This window comes from Aspergillus luchuensis, chromosome 6 (genome assembly GCF_016861625.1).
Source record: "Aspergillus luchuensis IFO 4308 DNA, chromosome 6, nearly complete sequence".
Classification (NCBI taxonomy): Eukaryota; Fungi; Ascomycota; class Eurotiomycetes; order Eurotiales; family Aspergillaceae; genus Aspergillus; species Aspergillus luchuensis.
The window spans coordinates 490,260-514,362 of NC_054854.1; the positions used below are offsets into that span (position 1 = coordinate 490,260).

The 24,103-nt window shown below is 51.5% G+C and overlaps 10 protein-coding genes across 10 annotated transcripts; 5 read left to right on the forward strand and 5 right to left on the reverse strand.

Annotated features, from left to right (window-relative positions):
* Positions 1–87: 87 nt before the first annotated feature.
* On the reverse strand, positions 88–3,435 carry ubaA (E1 ubiquitin-activating protein ubaA; the record flags this gene model as incomplete). The annotated part of the gene is made up of 5 exons (XM_041692264.1): positions 88–226; positions 283–3,067; positions 3,119–3,204; positions 3,267–3,355; positions 3,430–3,435. The coding sequence occupies 5 exons, from the start codon at positions 3,433–3,435 to the stop codon at positions 88–90; spliced, it is 3,105 nt and encodes a 1,034-aa protein (XP_041545667.1).
* A 935-nt stretch (positions 3,436–4,370) lies between these two features.
* On the forward strand, positions 4,371–6,764 carry AKAW2_60170S (putative gamma-tubulin complex component GCP4; the record flags this gene model as incomplete). The annotated part of the gene is made up of 1 exon (XM_041692265.1): positions 4,371–6,764. One exon carries the CDS (start codon positions 4,371–4,373, stop codon positions 6,762–6,764), a length of 2,394 nt encoding a protein of 797 aa, XP_041545668.1.
* A 1,009-nt stretch (positions 6,765–7,773) lies between these two features.
* On the forward strand, positions 7,774–8,094 carry AKAW2_60171S (uncharacterized protein; the record flags this gene model as incomplete). The annotated part of the gene is made up of 1 exon (XM_041692266.1): positions 7,774–8,094. One exon carries the CDS (start codon positions 7,774–7,776, stop codon positions 8,092–8,094), a length of 321 nt encoding a protein of 106 aa, XP_041545669.1.
* A 1,173-nt stretch (positions 8,095–9,267) lies between these two features.
* Positions 9,268–10,303, forward strand: AKAW2_60172S (putative short chain dehydrogenase/oxidoreductase; the record flags this gene model as incomplete). The annotated part of the gene is made up of 2 exons (XM_041692268.1): positions 9,268–9,550; positions 9,624–10,303. 2 exons carry the CDS (start codon positions 9,268–9,270, stop codon positions 10,301–10,303), a joined length of 963 nt encoding a protein of 320 aa, XP_041545670.1.
* Positions 10,304–10,908: 605 nt separating this feature from the next.
* Positions 10,909–12,871, reverse strand: AKAW2_60173A (putative MFS transporter; the record flags this gene model as incomplete). The annotated part of the gene is made up of 4 exons (XM_041692269.1): positions 10,909–11,566; positions 11,625–11,692; positions 11,759–12,432; positions 12,511–12,871. The coding sequence occupies 4 exons, from the start codon at positions 12,869–12,871 to the stop codon at positions 10,909–10,911; spliced, it is 1,761 nt and encodes a 586-aa protein (XP_041545671.1).
* A 482-nt stretch (positions 12,872–13,353) lies between these two features.
* Positions 13,354–14,317, reverse strand: AKAW2_60174A (uncharacterized protein; the record flags this gene model as incomplete). Its single annotated transcript, XM_041692270.1, has 2 exons — positions 13,354–13,865; positions 13,936–14,317. 2 exons carry the CDS (start codon positions 14,315–14,317, stop codon positions 13,354–13,356), a joined length of 894 nt encoding a protein of 297 aa, XP_041545672.1.
* A 582-nt stretch (positions 14,318–14,899) lies between these two features.
* AKAW2_60175A (GILT family protein) lies at positions 14,900–15,930 on the reverse strand (the record flags this gene model as incomplete). Its single annotated transcript, XM_041692271.1, has 2 exons — positions 14,900–15,422; positions 15,479–15,930. The coding sequence occupies 2 exons, from the start codon at positions 15,928–15,930 to the stop codon at positions 14,900–14,902; spliced, it is 975 nt and encodes a 324-aa protein (XP_041545673.1).
* A 3,943-nt stretch (positions 15,931–19,873) lies between these two features.
* Positions 19,874–21,809, forward strand: AKAW2_60176S (hexokinase family protein; the record flags this gene model as incomplete). The annotated part of the gene is made up of 2 exons (XM_041692272.1): positions 19,874–20,505; positions 20,567–21,809. The coding sequence occupies 2 exons, from the start codon at positions 19,874–19,876 to the stop codon at positions 21,807–21,809; spliced, it is 1,875 nt and encodes a 624-aa protein (XP_041545674.1).
* A 534-nt stretch (positions 21,810–22,343) lies between these two features.
* On the reverse strand, positions 22,344–22,751 carry AKAW2_60177A (uncharacterized protein; the record flags this gene model as incomplete). The annotated part of the gene is made up of 2 exons (XM_041692273.1): positions 22,344–22,570; positions 22,634–22,751. 2 exons carry the CDS (start codon positions 22,749–22,751, stop codon positions 22,344–22,346), a joined length of 345 nt encoding a protein of 114 aa, XP_041545675.1.
* A 201-nt stretch (positions 22,752–22,952) lies between these two features.
* Positions 22,953–23,256, forward strand: TOA2 (transcription initiation factor IIA subunit gamma; the record flags this gene model as incomplete). Its single annotated transcript, XM_041692274.1, has 2 exons — positions 22,953–22,993; positions 23,049–23,256. The coding sequence occupies 2 exons, from the start codon at positions 22,953–22,955 to the stop codon at positions 23,254–23,256; spliced, it is 249 nt and encodes an 82-aa protein (XP_041545676.1).
* Positions 23,257–24,103: the final 847 nt, after the last annotated feature.

The window sequence follows — 24,103 nt, forward strand, 5'->3', positions numbered from 1 at the left end:
ACTACTTATACTGTGGCATCTAGTGCGTAAACGGACATATCCAGAGACATCACGGGCCTTTTTGCGCTCTCGTGCCGGTCACCCCCTCTACTTTCTCAGCTTCACCATCACATACGGAATCTCAACATCCTCCTCCGTCTGATCCTCCGCAGTCACCTCGAAGATGACGTTCTTCTGGTGCTCCGGAACGGGCTTCTTGCTGATGTGCTCCACCAACTTACTCATCCTGTATCATAAGTGATTAGTACTGTAATACTCTCTGTGGTTATCGGGGGTACATACTTCATAGGAAGACGGTCCTTGACCTTAGACGGCCCATAGAAGCTGGCGTACAGGAGACTAACGCCAGAGCTAACCATGCTGATCTCCAATCCCATGTCGGAGAAGTGCTTGAGGAAGTCCTGGAGAGGAATATCATCCACCTCGAAGCGATCCCAGATCTGGTCGATTGTAACCTCGCCCTCCTTACCCATGTACTTGCCCTTGGGACTGGCAATAGGCTCACTGAAGCCCAGGAAAGGAAGCGCAAGGTTCACGAATCCATTCTTGTACTGCTCAATGTCGTCCTTGCCGTCAATGATCTTGAACAGCTCCAACGCGACCAAACCAGTCACCAACGCTGTCGTAGTAGCAATAGCAGGAATGATCTTGCCAGCAATGAACTTGGTCTTGTGGCGGTCAGCCTGGGGGATATCGTAGTTGTCGGCACGCAGGTTGCTGGCAGCGGTGATGAAGTCGATGTGGTGGTTTGTGTCGTCATCCTTCTCAAATTCAACAGGGTTCAAGCGGAAGCCAGCCAGATCCTTGGGGGATGGAAGAGAGTCCACGAGGCGCTGGATTTCCTGGCCGTCGTCAAAGGACGAGCCAGTGGCCTGAGCGTCCGGGTCAGGATCGTTCTCATTCGCTTGAATCTTGACGCCGGACTTGGGGGTAAACTCGGGAACGATCATGTTGTCAACGACCTTCCTGTAGTAGGCCTTGTCGGCGCCGGGGTTCTTGATGCCGTAGTTGAAAGCGTGGAGGTTAGCACCAGCAACGATGAAAGAAAGATGAGTGGGGTTTGCGCTGTCAAACTTCAACGGAGTAGGCGCACGCTTAGGTCCAGACCAGAAAAGCTGCCCAGTGGATGTCTTGGAGTTGCGCGGGAAGTTGTAGAGAAGCTGCTGGATAGCGTTGTTGTACTGCGCCTCGAACTGGTTACGGGCCCAAACGATACAGTCATCGAAGGTCAAGGGCTTGTCGGTGACCAGGAAGTCACGCAGGTGCTCCAGCGTCTGCTTCTCATTACCAGCCTGCTTGAGTGTCTGCTGGATATAGTTTGGCTGGGACAGATACATGTTGACAGCCTCGGGAGGGCCGACAAAGTATGTCTGGAAAAGGTCCCGGGCCCAAGCAATAGTATGCTCGATCCGGTTGGGGAAGCTCTTCAGAGTGCACATAGGGAAGGTCTTCTCCGGCGGGTCTTGGGAGCTAGAGTAGGACTCAGTGATGCGAGGCAGGACAACCTGAGTGTTGCCCTTCGTACCGAGAGTTCCACTCTCCAAGAGGGGCTTCCTGAAGAAGACGCAACGACGGTCGACGTAGGTTCTTGCGTCCACGTTGTCAAGGGCATTCGTAACGCCGTCCAAGCCTTCCCAGAACTCCTCGTTGAAGATGTGCTCAGTGTCGGGTCCGACACGGTCCCGGAGCGTGACAATCTTACCATTTAGCTCAGGGTTCATTGCCTGCACAGCAGCGGAAGCGCACTCGCTCTTGAGCTTGCCAACATCCCGGCTACGGAACAAGAATTGTCTGTTGAGGTTACTCTTCTCGATCTGATCCATGTCGGTCACAATGATCTTTCCCTCAGGACCAGTTCCAAGACCCATCATGGCCCAGTTCTTCAGCGTCTCACACCCAATGGCACCTGCTCCCACGAGGAACTGCTTGACGTTGGCAATCTTGTCCTGGAACTCCTTGCCGAAGACTGCAATTTGACCATCGTAGCGGGTGCCGAGAGGCTTACAAGCCTCCTCAGAGCGGGTGATGGATGTGGGAAGAGACTCCAAGGAGTCAAAGTAAAGCCACTGTTTTACAGGGTTGAACTTTCCAGAGACCGCCTTCAAGACCTCCTGCGCCGCAATGCCTCCGAACAGGGCAGCCAGGGGGTTCAGATCACCGCGGGCTTGGTAGCTCAGCTCCTTGATGAGCTTCTCATCCAGTTCCACCTTCTCTTCGAGGCTTGAAGCCAGTTCATTGGCAATCTTGAACACGTCCTGGGCATCGCTATCATTGTGGGGGCGGGGAAGATCGCCATTGTGGCTCTCTGCAAACTTGTGAAGTGCCTGGACACCAACATGCAATTGCTGTGGCCGGTCAAACTTCGCAAAGTCGGAAATGATGAACTCGGGATTCTTGATCTGTTCGCTAAGAGGAGCAAAGTCCATGAACTTGGGCATCTTGACTTGAGAGTAGATGCCACCGCTCTGGTATGTTCCCAGATCAGAGACATCACCAATAGAGAAGGTGTAAGGTCCCTTCACAGTAACCTTGCGAGGAGCACAACCGTTGAGACCCTCCATGCCCTTGACCTCGGAAAAAGTGACAAAATCACCGTCCTCCAAGCCATGACGGGTCTCATCCAGAGCGGAGACCAAGCCGTTCTCGTCGATAGCCGCCACAATGCCACTGACGGGCTCCTCACCTGTCGCATCACCGACAGTGAAGTTCTTTCCAAAGTCGTTGAAGAGATAGCCAAAGAGACCGAAGGTATCCGTGATCGTAAGGTAGATGCCGTTATTGTGGCAGAAGTCGGCAATCGCGAGCTGCTCCTTCAAAGGAGTCAAGGTGAGGACAATGGCCTGGTAACGCTTCAACTGTTCGAGGTTCTCGGCGATATTGCTGCCCTCGTGGACCGTGACGGGAACGTAGGAGTTGAGCTCTGCAACTCTGGGAGCTGTGACCTCGGCACGCGGCTTACCGACGTCTTGGGGCTGGAGGAAGAACTGGGAGGACAGGTCGGAGATGGCGACAGGGGCAGGATCGTACAATGTGAGGGACTTCACACCGGCAAGGGCGATGTTCTTGGCTGGTAGCAATCAATAAGTTGTTCAGATGATACGCAAGATGTTGTACCCACCGATTTCGACACCCAGACCCTTCAATCCGACGACAAGCACGTTTGAAGAGCCCATACGCTTCATAGCTTCATGACCGAGGACATACCTGAACACATCACAACCCATCAGTCTCGTAGTGGCAAACGGATATGGGGATGGAACACCTACAGTTGCCGGCTGTACAACGACTCATCGATTTCTCCCTGCTTGATCGCCTCCACAGTCTCCTGTGGGTTATCCACTTGCATCTTGGCGTCCTAAGTCTGGTAAGTAACTGAAGATGGACCAAAGCAGTTGTTTTGACATCACCGGGGTGATAGGGCATACATACAGTCATGATCTTCTTCTCCGGCGGAGCTTTGTTGTCGGCAGACGCTCTTCGCTTTCCCAGCTTCGCAGCGTCGCGAACGGGAATTTCGGTGGGAATTGTGAATACTTTAAGATGAAAGTCTTGCCGCTGGGAGCAAGACTTTCAGGCAGTATACTCCTGATGTAAAGAGTCAGGTAGGAGGGGTAGGAGCGGTGAGGTACGCGGAAGCGGGCAAGGCGAGATGAGACCAAAGCGATAGCAAAGTGCAGACGGACAATATACTCTAGAGCAAGAGCAAGACTTTTAAAAGCAGAATGAAAGACAAGGCGCAGGTATCGCAGTATATAATATAAGAAAGGGTGAGGAGAGGCGGGGAAGAAGGAAGAAAGATGGATCACTAATGCAGCGAGCTCTCTCAGCGGCGACGTAAGAGAGAGGGACAAGCTGTCGGCGGATGACTCAGCGGGTTTACCGCCACTCATTGGCTGGAGCCCCGCGGACACGCCCAGCAGCAAGTCGGCAACTCCCATTCAGTCAGTGACAATGAGCTCCAAAGCAGCTGAAGCGGCGGTGATGAGGCATCTTCGGCGGAGGTGCTCGGATCCAGATGAGTATCGGTCCCGGATAAAGCCTGGCCTCAATTCTGTCCAACATTGATGTCTGACAGTCAACGAGACTCCATCCTCAGTCATCTTTTCTACGCCGCACCTCTTTCGCGACGCGCCGCGGCTTTACTGCGTCGAACAACGCGGTGACCCGTGCCTTTTTTTCCAAGAGAGGCTTGTTGTAGGGTAACTTCTTCACATGTGTCGATACGAACTTCTTGGATGTGGACTTCTATACTGGCAGCGTCATAAATCCAGAAAAGATAAGGATCATTCCTTGAGGTTCGTTCTTTACTCTGGTACTTCTGGGCCTGTCTAGATATCTGACTTTATCGTCTCCAGAGAGATCCGCGCACAATGCTCCACGAGATCCTCCTCTCCCTCTCGGGTCAACCATCACCTCTTTTCAATCCAGAGACTGAAGAAAGTGCTATCTCTGAAGATGCCTTTCCCTTGGTTTCCCCTCCGGAAAAAGCCCTCCTCGCCTCTCTTGCCCGTCTGAGCCGTCTCCATACCGAACTACGAACACATACCGCCTTGATTTCCTCCTCCCACCCTTCTGTCATTTGTCGCGCAGTGTCGACGGCCATAAGCTCACGTCACCTGGGCGAATTCCAAAGGAAAATCTTAGAAGTGGAGAAATCGGTTCTGGTAGAGGATAGTGGCTATGTGGGCGGTTACGGAATCGTGCCATTGTCGACGATTGTTGGCGAATTTTCTCCATGGACGCGACGATTGGAATGGTTGTGGGAGACGGTTAGGTTGATATGGCCCATAGACTCCCGGAATATAGACCAGCTTTGCACTGGCGTGGCTCTGATCGATCACCTCCGGGCGGAAACGCAAACAGGGTACGTTGACCTGAAAGATATGGCCTTGCATTTGGTTGGTATCGCAGAGACTGCTTGGATGAGGCAGTTGTCCCCCTGGTTGCTGTATGGAAATCTCCCCATCCTCGGCGGATCCGACTTCTTCATACAACGCGATAATGCAAGCCATGATCAACCGCCCGCTGCCACGCAATTCGTCGTGCATCCAGAGCTCCTGCCCCAGTTTGTAACAGCTCATACAGCCTCATCTATCTTGTTCATCGGCAAAACGTTGAATCTCATTAGAGCAAAGCGCAATGCACCTGCTGCGAACCCCTCTGCGGGCTTATCGACTACTTCCGTCACACTACACACGGAACATATAGAACAGCTTGCTGCATTGAAATCACCTATATCAGCGTCGAGACTGTCGAGTGCTGTGAATGCCATCCGGCTCTCTCTGTCCCAAAGCACGCTCTCCAAGACTTTCCCACTACCCAAGATTCTCGAAGTCCTCTCAGTTCTCCATGATTTTCTATTACTCCGACGGGGCGAATTTGCAACGGCTCTGGTATCTCATGCCGATACACGCATTCAAGAGAGGTATCGGAAACACGGGCATTCAGCCTCCAGATATAACCCATCAGCAGATCTTAGGGGGCTTTCTATTAAGGAAGGAGATGTAGTGACTGCTCTGTCACAGACGCTCTCAGAGCTCTACTCGCTGCAAACCGAAGAAGATCCCGCAGACGATGAGCTTGATCTTGCAAAAGAGCTGCTTCGGCTGTCGATCAAACAGGATGTTGACAATATCCCAGCACTGTCTCCCGATCTTGCTGGATCTGAGATGAATGCTAGAATTTCGGACGTCGCCTTTGACGATCTTCTTTTCCCCACTCCAACATGTCTCTCGGTCCACGTCCGCTCGCCTCTCGATTTGTTTCTGTCCGCCTCTGATATATCAGTCTACTCGAAGATCCACTCTTACATTCTTGGTATCCGACGCGCCCAGATGCATTTGGGCGACTTGTGGAAGCATACCTTCCTTCGAAAGATCCATCCATCCCCGTGGGGTCCACCTCGCAGCAGTACTCCTTACGGCCAGAGTAGACTAAAGCTCGGCAGACAAAGAGACAACCTCAGGACTCGGCAGATGAGGCCAGTCTGGGCAACGAGCAGTGCCTCCCTCTTTATTCTGTCAGAACTAGGGAGCTACTTCCAGGGAGAAGTTCTTAATGGCAACTGGCAACATTTTCGAGAATGGATCAAAGGTGGATCCCCAACAACGGGCTCACGACCTGGAACCGCGTCCTCCGCTAATAGTAAGCGCACCGACCATTTTCAGGCCATGAACGACCCGACCGAATCTGGTTCCGGAGGAGATAGTCAGATGGTCCAACGGCATGACCCTGAAACATTGACCGCGGCGCATCGTCGTTATCTCTTTTCTCTTGTTGAATCTCTTTTCCTCACGGACATACCCTTTACTAAAGCCCTCCGATCCTTACTGACGAGCGTGGAACACTTTATTGCACTAGTAGTTCGATTGGAAAGCATTCAGCGCAACATGGACCTCGAGACCGATGAGGGCGTTGTTGATGCTTTAGTAGACTATGCAGGGGAAGAGAGGGAGATATGGCAATCACTCAGTGTTGCGCGGGCTAGTGTCGAAGCAGGAATTAAGGACGCTGTGGCACGACTGCGAGACATTGATGACAGCCGATCTGGAGAAGGGCGGCAGATGCTTGAATTTGTGAAGGACTCACGCGAAAATGGGTCGCTCCAAGCTAATAGCTCAGCGACCGATTCTGCTTCCATCCACTACGTGCCTCGGAAAGCGGCTGGTGTTGACCGTCTGCTCATGAAGCTGGACTTTGGTAATGCTAATGGAGGCATGGGACTTGGAGTCACTGCTGCAGGTACTTTCGGTGAAATGGCATAATTAGCAGGCTGCTCATTGCTGGCACATTGCATTGGAATCGGTCGAGCCGTGGCTGGCTACTGAGCAGCGAAGACAGATATGACTGTCATGTCACGTTATGATTTATGAATAGCATGACTTTACGGTGTAGGAAAGTGGCTATGGATAGACTTCTGTCTGTAATGCGTTCTGTTCTAGGCCCATGTGCTCTGCCAGGAGGAACGTGACCCTGGGCGAGATCTGCTTCTCGTCCGCGCCGGTGCGTAAACATATACGTACTTACTTCCACGCGTCTTCTTCCTCCCAAGCAAAGACGCCCAATTCCCTGCGATTATGGTCACCGTCCAAGTGTGGTTGGGCTTGAAGATTCGTCTAGACTGAAGGATCTCCAAATTATCAATTAACATTAACCGATCTTGCCGCATTGACAGGATGCTACAATCTACTCCACGAGGCTTCCAATCAATCGATAGACTCGCAGATATGCTTCCGGATGGGCAAACTCTCTTGTCTCATTTGAATAGACATAATCAAGCACTAATCCCAGCTGACATGCTAGTTCATGCTTACATGCATAATTAGTATCGAATGGAGATGCCGGAGGTCTGAATTTTGTCCAGGCAGATGGCCAGTTGTGCAAAGATGAAACGAAGGGTCACCCATCTGGACGGTCGGTGCAGTCTAGACTACCTGCAGGATCGCGACAGCTGTTCTCTGCACACCTTATTTGATAAACAAACGTGAAAAGTCTGACGATGCACATGATCAGTGTTCGGTCCTATCACGGATTACCCAAATAGGAAAGTCACCCTGGCCGGTACGGAAGAGGAGGAATTGTTGTTTTCTTTTCTCTCCTTCGGTCGAATGTTGGGATTCTCCCGCTATTCCCCATTCCCCCGAATTCTGGCCTTGGCTCTCACCCCTGTCTTGCACATACGGCTGCCACTGGACTTCTGTCTCGCAAAAAAAGATTGGATCGAATGCTAATCGTGTAAGGGGGGCGAAAGGTCAAAAGAAGAAGGGTTCGAATATGGGAAGGCAGGGCGAGCTTGGCAGATCTGGAGGAATCTGCACCCTGGAATGCTCCGATCGTTGGGACAATGATATGCCGTCGGAGTCATCCATGGTACCATCCCGGGTTGTCATTATGCGGAAGCTTCGTGCGATAGTGGCAAAAGTACCACCACCCTTACGCCCTTCCTGGGTCAATTACGGGGGTGCGGAGTATGGCAGTTTGGGAGTTCTGGGGGAACAACCGGCAACTCAGAGCCGCCAGCAGAGAAAGGGGGGAGACCGGCATAACCTATCGGCGAATTTTGAGGCCACCGACATTTGGGATTATGAAAGATGAACCTCTCATGTGCCATACTTGCTTATTCTCAAACCCGCCCAAAGCGTGGGGAAGATCACCGCCGCACTGGGGAGAAAATCTAGAAGGATGAATGACCCCATGAAAATCGGGGCCGACGCAGCAAGGATACCCGGAAAAGGGCAGCCCTTCCAAGTCCCGGATCCCACCAAAAGTACTGTATTCTTATCTTGCTGCAGGATGGGGTCGCGGATGCCGTGGGGACGGTTCCATGCTGCGAGGGCAGATTAATTACACCACCACTTCGATGCCGAGACCGTTATTGGAGGGTTCCATTCCATGGAAGCCTTCGGAGCTACAAGCCGGGGAGAGCTCCTACCTGCTTTTTGCGCGCTACCTCTTGCACCACCATTACCCATCGTTCTCTGATTAGAACGGCTTAGACATCCGAGGATTCATTTTCCGTAGAAACAGTCCTCTGATTCAATTGTGGCCAATATAGGGGATTGCCCGTCAGGGTCGCTGATGGAGCTGTTCTGACCGCTATTGCAGCAGCGTCGGTTCCAATCTGATCCAGCAGCTCGGTCTCCCCGTACACGGATATCCCGTTCTGGTGGGCCATTCCACTTTAATGAATGATTGATCGTCATCCCTCGATCAAATGATCAGGATGACTTGCCGGGTTCAGCAACCAAGCAATGAGAGAAGTCACGATGCCTGCTTCAGACACCACCATTCCCCCCTATTGCTCTGCTATGCGTCCGATGCCTGCCTTTCCGCCCTGCGTTGCCCTGTGGCAAGCTTTCCTGGCCATAGCTTATGCATGGACCAGCCCTGGTACCACGGATGGTCTTGGGCGATGATGTGGTCTGGGTCTTGAAGTCATCGTGAAAGCAGCTCTAGAATCTGACGATGGACCCATCAAGGCAATCACGCGGCCATCATATTTTTCTGATTCCTTCTATTTTCGGATGTCTTGTGCGACAGTTGGAGATATGCGGTTGTTCGACGGGTCGTTGTCCGGTGGTCTTCTCCAGGTCTATAAACCCCAGGTTCTCCTACCAAGACAATGGAGACTCGACGATATTCTCTATAGCCATCGCGCCCCTGTGGTAGCCAAAGACTCTTCACTTTGCGTGCACAGTTGATTTGCATTCCGTTTTCGTCTATATCTTAATCTTTAATTTACTTAATAATCTTGCACGCACCATCGCCATGCGTTCTGTATTGTGCCGGTCGCTATCGGCCCTGGCCCCAGCCCGGTCTTGGGCACCATCCGCCATGATCCAGCCTATGTCGCAGCGGCTGCACTCCACAGGGTCAGGTTCTCATGGCTCTCACCACATCCAAACCCGGATACCGTCGTTGAAAGGCGAGCCCAAGCAGGGCCACCGGTTCCGCGAGTTTGACCTTGACGATCGTGTCTTCGCCATCACTGGTGGTGGACGAGGACTCGGATTGGCGATGGCTGAAGCTTTGATGGAGGCTGGTGCGAAAGGTATGATTCCAAGGATCTACGAAAGCCAAATTCGTCCCTTGGAGCGACTTCTAACCTAAATCTTCGTATACAGTCTACTGCTTGGATCGACTTGAGACTCCCCACCCCGACTTCCTCGCCGCTCAAGAGCATGCCGAGAAGAACTATGGTGGTAGCCTGGAGTACCACCGTATTGATGTCCGGGATGAGTCTGAAGTGAACGACCTCTTTGCGGAAATCGCAGGCAAGAACCGGCGACTGGATGGCTTGATTGCCGCCGCAGGAATCAACCACCTGCAGAGCGCTCTGGAACACTCGCAGGTGGCTCTTAACGAAGTCATGCAAATTAACTTTAATGGAGTCTTCAACTCGGCCACTGCTGCTGCGCGGCAGATGTTCAACTACCAACAGAAGGGTTCCATCCTTCTCATTGCTAGCATGAGCGGTCTGATCGCCAACAAGGGAATGACCTCTCCCGTCTACAACGCCTCCAAGGCGGCTGTGATCCAGCTGTCCCGGTCCCTCGCCATGGAATGGGGCCGTCACGGCATCCGCGTAAACAGCCTGTGCCCCGGCCATATCATCACCCCAATGGTGGAACAGGTGTTCCAGCAGAACCCTGCATCCCGGGCCGTCTGGGAAGCCGAGAACATGCTCGGACGACTTGCCTACCCGGAGGAATTCCGAGGTGCTGCTCTCTTCGCTCTGAGTGACGCGAGCAGCTTCATGACCGGCAGCACCATGCTCATCGACGGTGGCCACACCGCATGGTAAAATGCCGCTACCTCGTCAAAAGATCACGAAGAAAAGAAAAATCTATCACTACCGGAGTTGGCACTAAATAAACAACACGTTGGGAACTGGTATTTAGAGAGGGTCCGTCCGGGGAGGAGTTCTATAAATAGCCTTGTGTGAAGGGATGAGCATTTCAAAAAGTCGCCTACTATTATGGATGATTCTTTTTTCTTGGGGAAAGGGGGGACATACCCATGGCTTCTTTTTGATGTATCATACATACGGTTTTCTTATCTTTCTTCATGGCCTCATCACCAGCTTTATATTTTTGTTGCATTCTTTTTTGGTTATGAGGGTTTTAAAGCGCGTCAAATGAACTGGTTTGGTTAATGGGATGATCTGATAGCTATTTGGCTCGAATGAATCTTTTTACTTTGCTTGAAAGGATACGATAGGCTTTAGCCTTTGAAAGGAAGAACTATTTGAGATATCTATCAGTTATTCCCTCATGGTCTGACCATGACTTTGGTATCTATATCTAAACATTCATTAGATTCCACTCCACTCACCACACATTGCCCACTACTCAAACCAACGACTAACATCTTTTTTTCTATAAATAAAAGCTACTCAATTTCAGCAATCTACAAAATATACGTAAACTTCTCCCCCCTCCCACTCTCACCACCATCACCATCACCTTGACCACCCCCAAACCCCCCCATAAGCACCTCCCTCTCCTCCAACTCAATCCCATCACCATCATTCCCATCACCATCACCATCCCTTTCCCCCTTTCCTCCCCCCCTCATCTCCCTCCCCAAAAGCACCCTCAACACGCCCGCCAACACCGCCACACCCACCATACACCCCGCGCAGACCGCCATGCCAGAGACATACCACGGCCCCTGACTCGCCGGATACAACCTCGTACCGAGCAACGGCCCGCACTGCCCAATAACATTCAGCAGGGCGACGCTCGCCCCCTTCCCCTCGTTCGCGGGCCGGTTATCCATGGTCCAGGTGATGATGAGGGTGATGGCGGAGAAGAAGCCCGAGGTGGCGGGGTAGACGGCCAGATAGCGGATGGCGACGTGGATGGCGGGCGGGAGGTGCGAGTGGAAGTATCCCGCTAGGGCGATTGCCAGGTAGGCGGTTGCGGAGAGCAGCGCGTGGAAGATTAGGTATGGGCTGCGCGTGCGGGTGCGGTCCGAGAGGTGGGATGTTAGGAGGACGGTTAGGAAGGAGAGGAGGTAGGGTGGGGCTGAGAGGGCTTGGGATGTTAGGGATGTGTAGCCCATGCTGTTTTTGGTGGTTAGCTTTTGGGTTGGGAGAGGGAGAGGGGGAAGGAAGGTTTTACTCTTGGATGATGGTGGGGAGGAAGACGGGCATGGAGCTGAAGGCGACATTGCAGGCGAAGAACATGAACTGTTTGTATTGAGAGTGAGTGGATGTTCAGAGATGGGTGGTAATCTGGGGAGGGAGGGAGCTCACGGCTGTGATATAAGATTTCGGGTCGGTGAGTGTCTTCTTGACTTCTTTCCAGTTGAAGGATTTGCGCTGCTGCGATTGCGGCTGGTGTGGTTTGTGGTTGGGTTTGAGCTCGTCATCCATGCGCAGCTGTGCGATGGCGCGCTGTCGGGGGTTTAGGAATGAGGCGCTGCCTGGTGTATCGGGGATGAGCATCCAGGCGAAGACGGCGACGACGATGCTGGGAAACCCTTCGACTAGGAAGAGGGTGCGCCAGGGTGCAATTGGGCCGTTGTCGCTCACGCGGACGATGATCCAGGCGAGGCTGCTGGCGAAGGATGAGGCGAGGGGAGCAGCGGAGATGAAGAGGCCGTTTCGGAAGGCGAGCTCTTCGCGCTTGTAGAAGAGTGAGAGGTAGAAGGGCACGCCGGGGCCGAATGCTGCTTCGGTGATGCCGAGGGCTGCTCGGAGGAATACGAGAGCCCCGAATGAAGTAGCGAGCGACTGGAGAGATGCGACAAGGCCCCAGCCGCAGACGCAGAGAGCGATGTAGATGTGCGGTGGGACGAGTTTGTACATGAGGGTCATCCATTCGAAGAGAATGTAGGTGATGTAGAAGGCCGTGAGAAGCCATTCATATTGCGACGATGAGAGATGCAGGTCATCTGCGAGACCGGCGATTTTGGCATTTCCAATGTCTGGCGTATGTTAGCTGATACCAATCTTGAGATGAGTTATATAGAAGGTCTTGGCTGCGCCAAGGACGAATTACTTACTTGAACGATCCAGAAATGATAGTAAATAGAGAAGAGCTAGAAAAGGGACCAATTTGCGATCGAATTGCTTGATGACTCCATCCTCTTCCTCTTTCGTGTACTTTGGCATGCTAATTCTACTACTCGAAAGGGGCTGCACATCTTCGTAGGAATCATATCCTTCATCGAACCCGTCGTCAGTAAACGACTCCCCATCGGAGCTGAAGGCCGTCTGAACTCTCAGAGACCCGGCTGCCGGACGGTTTGGATTGGGGGAGCTATCATTCTCGGAGCGATCGGAGACAGGCGTATACTGAGGTGTGGACGAAGATCCACTGGAGACGGAGATGGCCTCGGTCGGGCCGGGGCGCAAGGAGGCCATCTTTTGGTGGATTGGGGAGGGGTTGGGATGGTTTAGAAAATCATGCCTCCTGAAAGTCTAACGACCCAGCCACTACCAATAATGCTGGTCGGGATTGACTGCTTTGCCCTGAATGCGATGGAATTGTTACTGATCGGAGGTTTACGTACACGCGTTGGAGCAAGTCAACTTCGATAAAGCAGATCGGAGGCACGTGGTGGCCGCTAAAGCAGCGATTTGCGCCAAGCCTTCATGTCATTTTCTTAACTACAAAGTACCTGCCAGCTATGTAGATAGTGGTTTTATCAACAGAAACGCTTCACTCCCGCCTCTCTGTTCCCTTAACTTCCCCGCTTTGCCACGCTGCAATCGAATTCAAGCTCGCATCCATGTTGAAAACAGGAAAACGCCCATCCCAATGCACCGAGGTTAGAACGCTTCAAAACGCCAGTAACTAAACCAACCCTTGCCTATCGAGAAACAGTAGCCTTTCCACATTCTCATCACTGCTTGCCAGGACGATAGGAGTCAACCTCGCGGTATCGGTGACGACGTCCCCTTCTTTTCTTGGAAGGATGATTGTGGGTGGAAATAGTTGCACGAGGCTCGTCGAAGTGACGTCCGCGGCCCGCCAACTGAGCAGCTTTGCCCTTGGCACGTTCAAACGAGTTCTCGATATCGGGGATCAAGGGATGGTCCGACATGTCGTTGACTCGCAGAAAGTGAAGCGTGTTTTCGGATGTATCACGGAAGTATTTGGCCAAGCTGATGTCAATGTCTTCGGGGTCCTTCTTGCTGTATTCTGCCTTGGCTTTTTCGTACATCTGAATCAATCGTTCCACTTGCTCGCGGCGACGAAGTTCCTCAAGGGTGGGGGGTGGTCTTGGAGGAAGTATGTGCTGCAGTCTACGAGAGTGCTCGTTGTCTTGGACGAGAGTCTTGAGCGCTTGCTCGGGAGTCTGGGGTTGCTCCTCTGTAGCTGTAGCCTCGTCGGTGATGCTGGGGGATGCAGTTGCTGCGAAGCCAATGAGGAATTGTCCTTGTTTTGATTTAGATGTAAAAAAGGAAGAAGGGAAAGTAGTCACCTCTGGTCACAGTGTCTTGAAGGATGTCATGGTCATGCAAAGCCTGTTTAGCATGGGCAATGGGAGAAAAAGTACAGACCCCAAGATATTCGGCCAGGTAGAGTTCGAGCGCTCCGACGTCTTGGGTATCATGGCCACCATTGGACAGAATCATTAAAGCGTTGTCAAAGACAGTAATCTCTGCGTCTTCAACGTTCCGAGACCGGTGTCTCACGAGCGATGCCTGGCGTTGAACTGCATCGACGAGAGATCTCATGCTCTCGGGATCCTGAAGGATGGCCTGCAGAACAGCATTGGGCTCAGTGATGCGATCATACTTCCTTACGAGCTCGTCCACTTTGCGCTGGAAGAACTCGGAAGTCTGGACGTCGCGACTGGCCATGATTGCTGTCTTGGCGAGCTTTTCTATAGGTGGAGGATCAGACAAAGCTTTGGGGACGGAGACTTGGGAGAAGTTACTTATCGATGATAGGGACGCTTATGGAGATGTACACTTGCTGATGAGTAGGTGAAAAAGTGTACTAAAGAGGTATGAAAGTCAAGGAGAGTAGTGATGAGAGATATCGAACCTGTTCAACAACACATAAACATTAGGCGGTAAATGTTAACAGATAGTGAATTGCTGCCGGGTCTGCCTTGCAGGGCGCATTTGTGTATGGTCTGCGCGCGCAACTATTGCACAGAACTGCATGTTCACAGCATGAGTGGGCTCATTGAACAGTGCAAACGGATTAAAGTGATCAGAGTGGGATAGACAGTATGAAATAGTAAAGAAAAAGAAAACCCGAGCATGATAGAAAGCAAACAATGATTACGATTAAGTAGTAGGCATATAAACTGTTCGGCTAAAGACATGTCATAACTGGATATAGCATAGGTTGGCCTCACACATCATTTGCATCACGGAAAAGCTGTCACATCAGTCATAGCACATTATTAGTATCTCACCAAGCACAGCAAAGGCTCAGTTGACCTTGTCCCACAGCTTCTTCACTTCATCCACGAGCACCGAGACTTTGCTGCCCTCTCCTTCCTGGGCGCAGTCCCTCCAGACTCCACCATCCCGGACACACCAGGTAGACTCGTTCAGTCGGAGCGTACAGCTGGTCCTGACATTGACCTTCTCACTGTGCAGTGCACTCTTGCGCAACAGAGCAATGCCACTAAGCGGTGTCTGCTCGTCGCTATCATCGTCGTCGCCAAGGTCATCATACTCTCGACTGGCACACTTGTTCAGAGCCTCAAAGTCGATACCATGCTCCAAAGCACATCCCTGAACCAGGTCGCGCTTCGGAATATCGGGATACGAGCTGATAAGGCAGTTGGCAAACCCGAGCGACCGGATGGTTGGAGTACGGGACTCCTTGGAGCACATGGCACCGGAGTCAGGCGGAAAAGGCAGATTAGCCGCACAGAGGATGAGCATGTCACCGATGCATTCGGTGGGACCGTGCATACATTGGATCTCCGATGACTTGTTCGATACTCTGGGCAGTGTCAGTGTTCCGAGCCGGGAAGTCGACAGGACAGGAGGTCTACATACGTGGCGATGAAAGACAGCTTGAAGTCAACTTTATCGCTAATCTGCTCCATAGCAGGAAGGACAAGCTGTTGGAGACAGTCGCGAGCGTCGGGGCATTTACTCATAACATGAGCCTCAAGGGGAATTCTGTTACTCGAGGCTAGGCTTCCGTCGAGGGTAGACAGCTCATGCAGTGGGCCACTCATCAACGGAGCTTCCTCCGCAGCCAAGTCCGGGGGAAACGAAGCATCATGGTGTCTTCTCCATCTATGACACGAGAAGAGCTTAAGGCCGGAAATGGAGATGGGGGTCCACGATAAAGCTAGGAAGGCGATGGTGATGAGCCCCAGACAGGCGGCCAGCCGAGTAACAACCCGGTCGCGACGGGTGCTGATCGGTCGCGCCACGGACGACTCGGAAAGGTCGACATAGCCGGAACTGTCGGCTTTGGATTGAGTTGGTAGTTTTTCCATGTTGGCTACCACCCGCTACTTAAACGGTAGCAGTAATGGAAGGTTGATGGAGGTTGGTGAAGGGGAGGAGGATGATGAAAAAAGTAAGACCAGAGGTGAATGTGGGGAGATCGCGATCCGATCCAGCGATACCATTCGGCGGGGGGTTCCGAGAGCAACCCAGCATTTCGCCCTCTCGTTACACTGATGCCCTTCCTCCCCGGTCAAACCCAAACAGCCTTACCAGGTGAAGAGCTTCATCCACAGATGGCGACCATTTGGATGATAGGATCTAATTGACTCTTTGGGGTATCCTTTCTGAGCTGCCTTGTGATGTCTACCGTGGGCCGTACTAACCTCTCCGATCTCTTCCTACATTGGACTGCCGTCGAAGAATCATGCATGGCCTGAGGTTGCATCATTCCTTAGAGTCTAATTAACTAACTTGAAGACTACTCCACTCCTCCCATACTGTACATCCTACTCTAACCTGCTTAGCAGACCAGACGTAGTATCTGCGAAAGCGAGCCTGTCCAACTGTGGACCATGCTACCCCGGCTTTGCACTATCACTACGGAGTAGTTTGGCCTCTATCCCAGCCTTCAATGCTTCAAAGCCAATTAGATCAAGGGGGGCAGACTGTATAATATGGATTGTGCACGAATCATGCTTGCTGTCACTGTTAAGATGCAAGCATCAATGCTTGGCATCAGCTAGCTTGGTGACTAGGGTGTACTTACTCCAGTCACGGCCTTGCATGGTATTCTTGCAGCGTCGGCGAACGTTTGCTTGACGGCTACCGGTCTGCTCGCGAGGGTTAGTCGCATTGTGATGGCCAGCATCGGGCAGTACATCCAAGAGCGCATGATATCTGCAACCCTCCAAGCGCTACCGAAAGGTCTATCACATGGCGTGATTGTTCGCTAGTCACAGACTAATAATGTTGGATAGATTGCAGATAGGGTCATAGAATAACCGGTGAACGGCAACGTTGGGCCTATCATCAGCGCTTGCGCAGGCCTCATGCCAGCTAATATGCAAAGGGTTGGTACTCAGAAGACTCCACTTGACTAGCACTCACGTACTACGGAGTAGGCACCAAATTGAGCATGATATGAATGCAGTCTTGACGATCACAATGCCAGAATTGATTCGAAGGTGAGGCACAGAGTGTTTCCCTGCCTACCGTTGTGAAGAACAGTTGTAAAGCGGCGCTGGGGGTTCCAAGGAGTGACCTCCAATGCCTATTTCTGCTGTTGCAGGGTCCGCCGGTCCCTAGACTACCCCTATTACGCAGATCCCAGGGACGTCTGCCTGCTGGATATCTCGGGAGCTCCGCACTCCGCAGGCTAGTTTTCCCTGCTCCGCCGTCACTCAACGGCTCTCCGACCTCGGAGTCTAGTGTCTGACATCGACACTTGACGGTTACAGTGATGATGAACTGATGAATCCAGACACCGTCTGCGAAGGTCCTACCCCTAATAAGCCAGATAATCGTGCTTACGGTCGTATGTTTACTACACGATGCTAGCGAGAGCTTTTCCCACAAAGAGCTGGACAGCCAGTAATTGGTACCACACCATCTCAGGGTCCACAACGATCTCACTATCGCCATGAAAATTTGGAGCATGGATTCCATAAACGTCTTGATGATGAATCTGGACCTTGTACGCCGTCAACCGACGAGCTTATTGTTACTTGACAATCCAGGGTCAGTTGATGAAGGTGTGGCTGGAATACGGGGGCCTGATGCCACTTAGCTTTCCCAAATAACGGTTGAGCCGGAGAGGCAGAACGGGACTTCGTGTGCCAAATACCACCGCGTCCAGGCAAGCGAAGAGGCCGAAGCACCGTTCTCTCTTACGCTTCTTTATCCACCTATGCGGTATCAGCAACAAATGGGAGAGGTGGAAGACAACGCCCTGAGTAGACTAAGGTGGGAGAGCCACCGGGTTCTGACTCGACGGGCATTGATGTTCAAGTCTGTGCATCACAGATGGAGGTATCGCCCCACTTTCCCACCACATGGTTTGTTTGGCTCCAAGTTTCGTTTATTTTTGCAATTAATTCCTTAGCTTTTGGCTCTCCATGTCTTTCCTAATTATTTGTTGTAATAGACAGGCGCGTTTGTCGCCCGTGAAAAACACCGAGAGATTTCGAAGTTGTCCAGAAAGTCCCTACTATACACATCGATGAGGACTTGTCCGGATAGAAAATGGATGATTACTAGAGATAGAAATGGTCAGTAGTAGCCAGAGCGGAGTAGTAGAGGGAGAAGAGTAGTAAGCGGAAGGAATGGAACGAGAGGGAGATAATTCCTTGAATGGAATAGGAAAGATAATTGAGATGGGAAAACAGCACCATTGTATTCATAGTTAGACTTGCACTAAAGTAGCGGCGTCTCCGATAAGGAAGAAAGAGAGGAGAGGAGAAGGTGACGTTGGTCAATCAATTGGGAGAAAAAAGAAGAATAAAACGGCGCTGCCCCGGAGGGGAAATAACCACGACGAGGGGGGAAAAAAAAAAAAGAAAAAATAGAAAAAAAAAAGCACGAGTAAACAAGTAGGAGAATCCCATCATCATCAATCAATGGGAGACCAGGAATGGGCAATTGAATCTCTGGGTCTACCTTGAGGGACCCGGACTGGGGCCCCGATCGAGCCAACGAACGAATCCATGGTAGTCGACTGACCGGCCAGCGTCACATCGTCTGGTTGTCGATGGTCGCATTGGCTCCATCCCAGCGGCTCTGGAGGTTTTGCCTTTGTAACTTAGTAGTAACTTAGCAGTAACTCAGCAAGTCACTAAGTAGTAACTAGTCTTCGCCCTTTTCTTTCTTCCCCCCCAATTACGACTTCTCCAAAATACACCTCTTCGCTACTTTTCCCTCTCCCTCTTGCTTCTCTCTCTCTCTCTCTCTCTTACTCCTCTCTCCCCTCATCGCTTTCTCTCTCCCGTGTGTGGAGACCCGGCAATGCTTTCCTCTTATCCACCTGCTGGCCCAGTTGTTACTTTTTGTCGTAATGATCATAATACTTAATTGATGGGGTTCCGCCATTCTTCCGTCGATCCCCGTCCCTTTCATCCTTAAACGAGCATACCTCCCAAGAGTTTTTTTATTGATCGATATTTTACAAAAAATATATTGATTGATTTTGATTGATTTAATCAACTACTTTATATTTTTTCATTATCAACACCGACCCTCGGCTCAGCCTTATTCTAACTTCGGGGCTTAGAACGAGCATAACTGCGGGATCTCCACCAGCGCAACTCTTCTTGGTTGTATGTCATTGTCCGTGTCATTGTTACTTTTGCGCTCCCACCCCCTCCCCTCTTCCCTCCCCTTCCGAGTGAATACATCGTCCCCCTGCTCTTGCAGTGCATTGCCCAATGTCTCCCTGCATTAGGATCGTCACCGTTGTACCATCCTTAGCATTTCTGTGACTCCATGATCCTATTTGCCCAGACACGCGTCACTGCACTCGACAATGTTGAGACCTGACCATCCGTTGTTCATCAGTGTATGTAACCTTGAGACTGACCATCGCACTCGTCACTGTATAGATTTGCCTGCAAGATAACACTTTCCCCTCCCTCATTCCCTCCCCTGAACAACTCACCGCTCCTGCTCTGGCCATTACGGAAGTGAATCATCATTAAGCGCACCCTCCCCCAATTCAAAAATAACTTCCTGGCTATCCTTTCACCATCGTGGGATACTCGGTCCGCATGCACCTTATCATTATCCCAAGGCTGGATCCTCATTCTTGATCTCCCCCACATCCCGTCCTACCTTCGCTTCAAAACATTCCGCAGGGGCGAGTAGATAAAGCCAATCCTTGGGCACTTCCTTCCGCCGACTTACCGCTCCGTTGTACAAAAATACCTCCGTTTGCTGGCTGCAAGTCACACGGACCGACTGCTTGCCTATCTCGCCGCCGGGCTTAGCCTCTTCCACATCATGGCCCCAATCAATTCGATAGATCTGCGTACAAGCAGGGATGATGAGCACGAACATCTACATGAAGAGCCGGTGGAGGATGAAGAAGAGGACACCGCTGACTTGGACCCCTCTCAAAAAGAGTACCTGGAGCGCCAGCGCGTGCTTGACGAATACTTGTCTCCCATAGCTTTGGATGAAGCGGTTTTGTATAAACTGGCGCGCCGGTTTTCCACCGTATACCGGGATTTGGCCCTTCATTCGAAGGAGCAGTTCTTACCGACACCGGTGACGAGGTTACCCTCTGGCCTGGAGACAGGCCGATACCTGGCCATTGATGTGGGTGGGACCAATCTGCGGGTTGCTTTCATCGAACTACTGGGGGAGGCTACAGAGTCAGACACACGTTCCACAGACGCGTCGGAAAGATCGCGCGACACCATTCGTAGGGCGCAGAGACAGCGTGTCAGGCGGACTCTTGAGAGAGCATGGCCTATACAAGAACACCTAAAGATGGACAAGGCCGAGGATCTGTTTTCTTGGATCGGAGATTGCATTGCGGAAGTGGTGGCGGAAAGCTTGACTTCTGAATCCATAACAGGCCATGTTCCAGAGGAATTGGAGATGGGAATTACCTTTAGTTTCCCGATCATGTGAGTGTCCCTTTCTCCGCTGCGATGCTACAAGGTGTGGCTTGTATCTGACCAACTACAGGCAAGAATCCCTTACGGAGGCTACTCTGATGCCAATGGGCAAAGGATTCGCCATCACGTCCGACCTTGACTTGCGCAAGATCCTCCTGAGTGGGTATGAGAAACATACAAGGCGCCTAGATAGTGAGTCGGAGCCTTCAAGCAAACGTCGGAAGCTCTTTGAACTCCCAAAACTCAAGATAGCAGCTATCACGAACGACACAGTTGCTACACTTGCTTCCCTTGCTTATGCCGTCAAATCTCTGCCCAATAGTCGAGTAGCTATGGGCATCATTGTGGGTACCGGCTGCAATGCCACAATTCCAATGAATTTGAATATGCTCCATGAGTCCAAGGCGAAGCATGTGAAATCAAAGGACCCGCAGGCGGAGGAGACGGTCGTGAACACCGAATGGACGATCGCGGGTGCCGACCCGCCATTGAAGGAACTCAACATCATAACAAAATGGGATGTGGAACTCGATCGGGCGTGCGCGCGACCCGGATTCCAGCCTTTTGAATACTTGACGGGTGGTCGGTATATTGGAGAGCTCATCCGGCTTATCCTATATGATTATCTGACCAATGTTAGTGGGCTGTCCAAGAAAGTATTGCCCGCGACCCTCATCCAGGAGTATGCCCTGACGACAACTTACGTTTCGGATAATGTTGCCCGTGCTCGGTCGGACCAGGAGCTTGCCGATGAACTTACACGCTCCATGCCCCCGCCGGAGAACAGCGAATGGCATTGGGATGCTGTGTCGGCAAACGTATTTCGCAAGATCGCCAGGACGGTTCAGAGACGATCCGCCGGGTTGATAGCCGCAGCGGTTGTGGGTTTGCTTGCTTGTGCGCAGGAGATTGAGCTGAAAGTGGACAGCCACGAAGGTTCGCCGCAGAATGCCAACGTCTCTTTGCCTGAGTACAATGGCACTCCGGATCTGGCCGCCGTAAATACCAGTCTTTCCCCATCATCCTTGGTGCCGGAGGGAGCAAGTCCGAGAGATGGTAGGGTTGTTCCTGTCCTATCTCCCACTCCCACTCCCGCCGACTGGCAGTCAGGCCCTGAGGAGCTGGTCGTGGCGTACACTGGAGGCATCATCCAGCATTACCCCAATTTCAAGGAGACATGCCAGCAATATATTGACAGGCTTATCATGAGAACCGGCCCGCAGAAGAGCGGTAAGTCGGTCTTCTTGCGGGAAGCCTCGGACGGTGGTGTCATTGGTGCTGGTGTCCTTGCAGGAATGGTGGGCAACAGGTGAACATTAGGTAGGGCCCTCATCACACTTTACTGATATCGGAAAATATTGGCGCCTTGATTGCTTGGCGAGCGTTTATTGGAGTCTATGGTTTGTAGTCATGGTATATAGAGCCTACATGCAGGCATGCCCTTTCCAAGCGGTCTTGTTTATGCCCCCTTTGGCCATTATCATACATAGGACGCAGCAGAGATTGACAGACTTTTGACGGGTATCCATCCGACCAAACTAGTATGGTTCTTGACGTGGCCTTCCTGTGCACCGTCCAGTGTTCGTATGGGACAACATTCCTGTTGGAGCACATCGCCGTCCATCATTGTCAGGAGATGCCTAGCACAGCTGGAAGGTTTTACAAGTGCTCAAATCAGGGCCTGCGGCACCATTTCAGCTAAGCTGGCCACCAGTCGCCAATGCCTCGACCTGTACTCGGTCTTACAGCTGTTATGGATAAAGTATCCATCGTAGGCTTTGTTCGGCCCTGTCGACACACCACGACGACATAATGGGATGCTCCTTGACGTAGCTCGCTTCTCCGGCTCAGATATAGCGGAACATGTTGTTTCGTACGCTGCGCTTCATGGCGCTAGGTTTTCCATCTTCATACTCAATGCCCGAAGCACCACCACCGCCAGACATTTGCTCGAGCCGCTCTCGGAGCTCTTGATCCGCCTGAGCAACGCTTTTGGTTTTGTCTTGCGTGAGCTTCGATACTGATTGGTCATCTGATGCACCATTCGATGGCTTTTGGTGCGACGAATCTTGAGCTATATTTCGATTAGCCTCGAATGGGAACGATATATTCAATTTGAAATCACTTTCTTACTGACCTTTTGTTTCTGCGAGTCTGTAAGCGGTCGAAGCTATATACCGTGCTCCGGGAGATGCAATTGACAGACGAGCTGTCCGGACGAGCAATGGAGTTGATAATATTGAAAACATTTTCATTTACATTAAACTCAAAGGTAACCTTTGACTGAGAACAATGTCGAAAACTTGACACTGCTGGTCCCAGCCATTGATGTAATGGCTCCTGTCCATCACATGATCTGGATCACGTGCAGATACCCCCCGCGACCAACTGATCGCAATCACCGGCTCCACTTCCACTCTCTTAATCTCCCTTGTCGCCTCACTGCCAACTTCACAATGAGCGCCCAGGCATACTACGAGCTCTATCGCGGGAGCAGGTACGACAGTATCTGCGACTACATGTCAGAAAGCATCACTAACCATATGTGACAGCCTCGGACTCTCCCTGACCGATACCCTCGATGACCTGATCAACGAAGGACGGATCGAGCCTCAGCTCGCCATGAAGATCCTCTCAACTTTCGATCGCGTGATCACAGAAGTGCTGGCGGACAAAGTGCGCGCTCGTCTGACCTTCAAGGTACGCTTATCTATGAGGATAAGGAAGGCTGCGCCTGAGGGATATGAAGGAGGCGAATGAGGCTGACATGGCTTTTCTTTCCACTACAGGGACACCTCGATACCTACCGATTCTGCGACGAAGTCTGGACATTCCTGATCAAGGATGTTACGTTCAAACTTGATAACCAGACTACGGTCTCCGCGGATAAGGTGAAGATTGTGAGCTGCAATAGCAAGAGGCCTGGCGAAGCGTAAGGGTGATGCGATATTTACTTTGCGTCATCGGTTGATGCTCTCGTCACCTCACTTGCTTACTTCGCTTTTCTTCTCCTTCAGCCACTTTTCTTGATAGGCGTTGTTCGTTCACTTTTTCGCTCTTCATGTGGATTACTCTTTCTGCCAGGGCCATGGCAAGTTGCTCGATATGGGGCTTTATCATATTTTCGGCGTTTCGCGTTAGCATACGAGGCTGTATTATGGATTTACTATGGTGATACTAGAATAGATTGAAATCAGATACCCGCTACACCATATGAGGCAGATGAGTCGTAGGTTATAGACAGTCGTACTGCTTGCAGAGCACACATTGCTAAAATGGCCACAATACAAATCCCACAGAAATAATAGCCTCTTTGCAAAGAGACACCCTTCACACATGTAAAACCAATCATCAACGATTCATTCAAACAGACAAAGCATATCAACATCATGAGGCTGACAAGTGGATCTCCACCACCTAAAGTAACTTAGATAACTAATCCGTGCGGAGGCGGGGAGAAGCCGCGTATCAGCGGTCGCAAGACACCACCATCGTCCGTCCAGTACGGAGTACACATCCTCCCTATTCATTTCCATACATACTTTTCTCACTTAATACTCAACTAATGTTGTAATTCCCATAAACACCATATTAGCCATAGACAAAA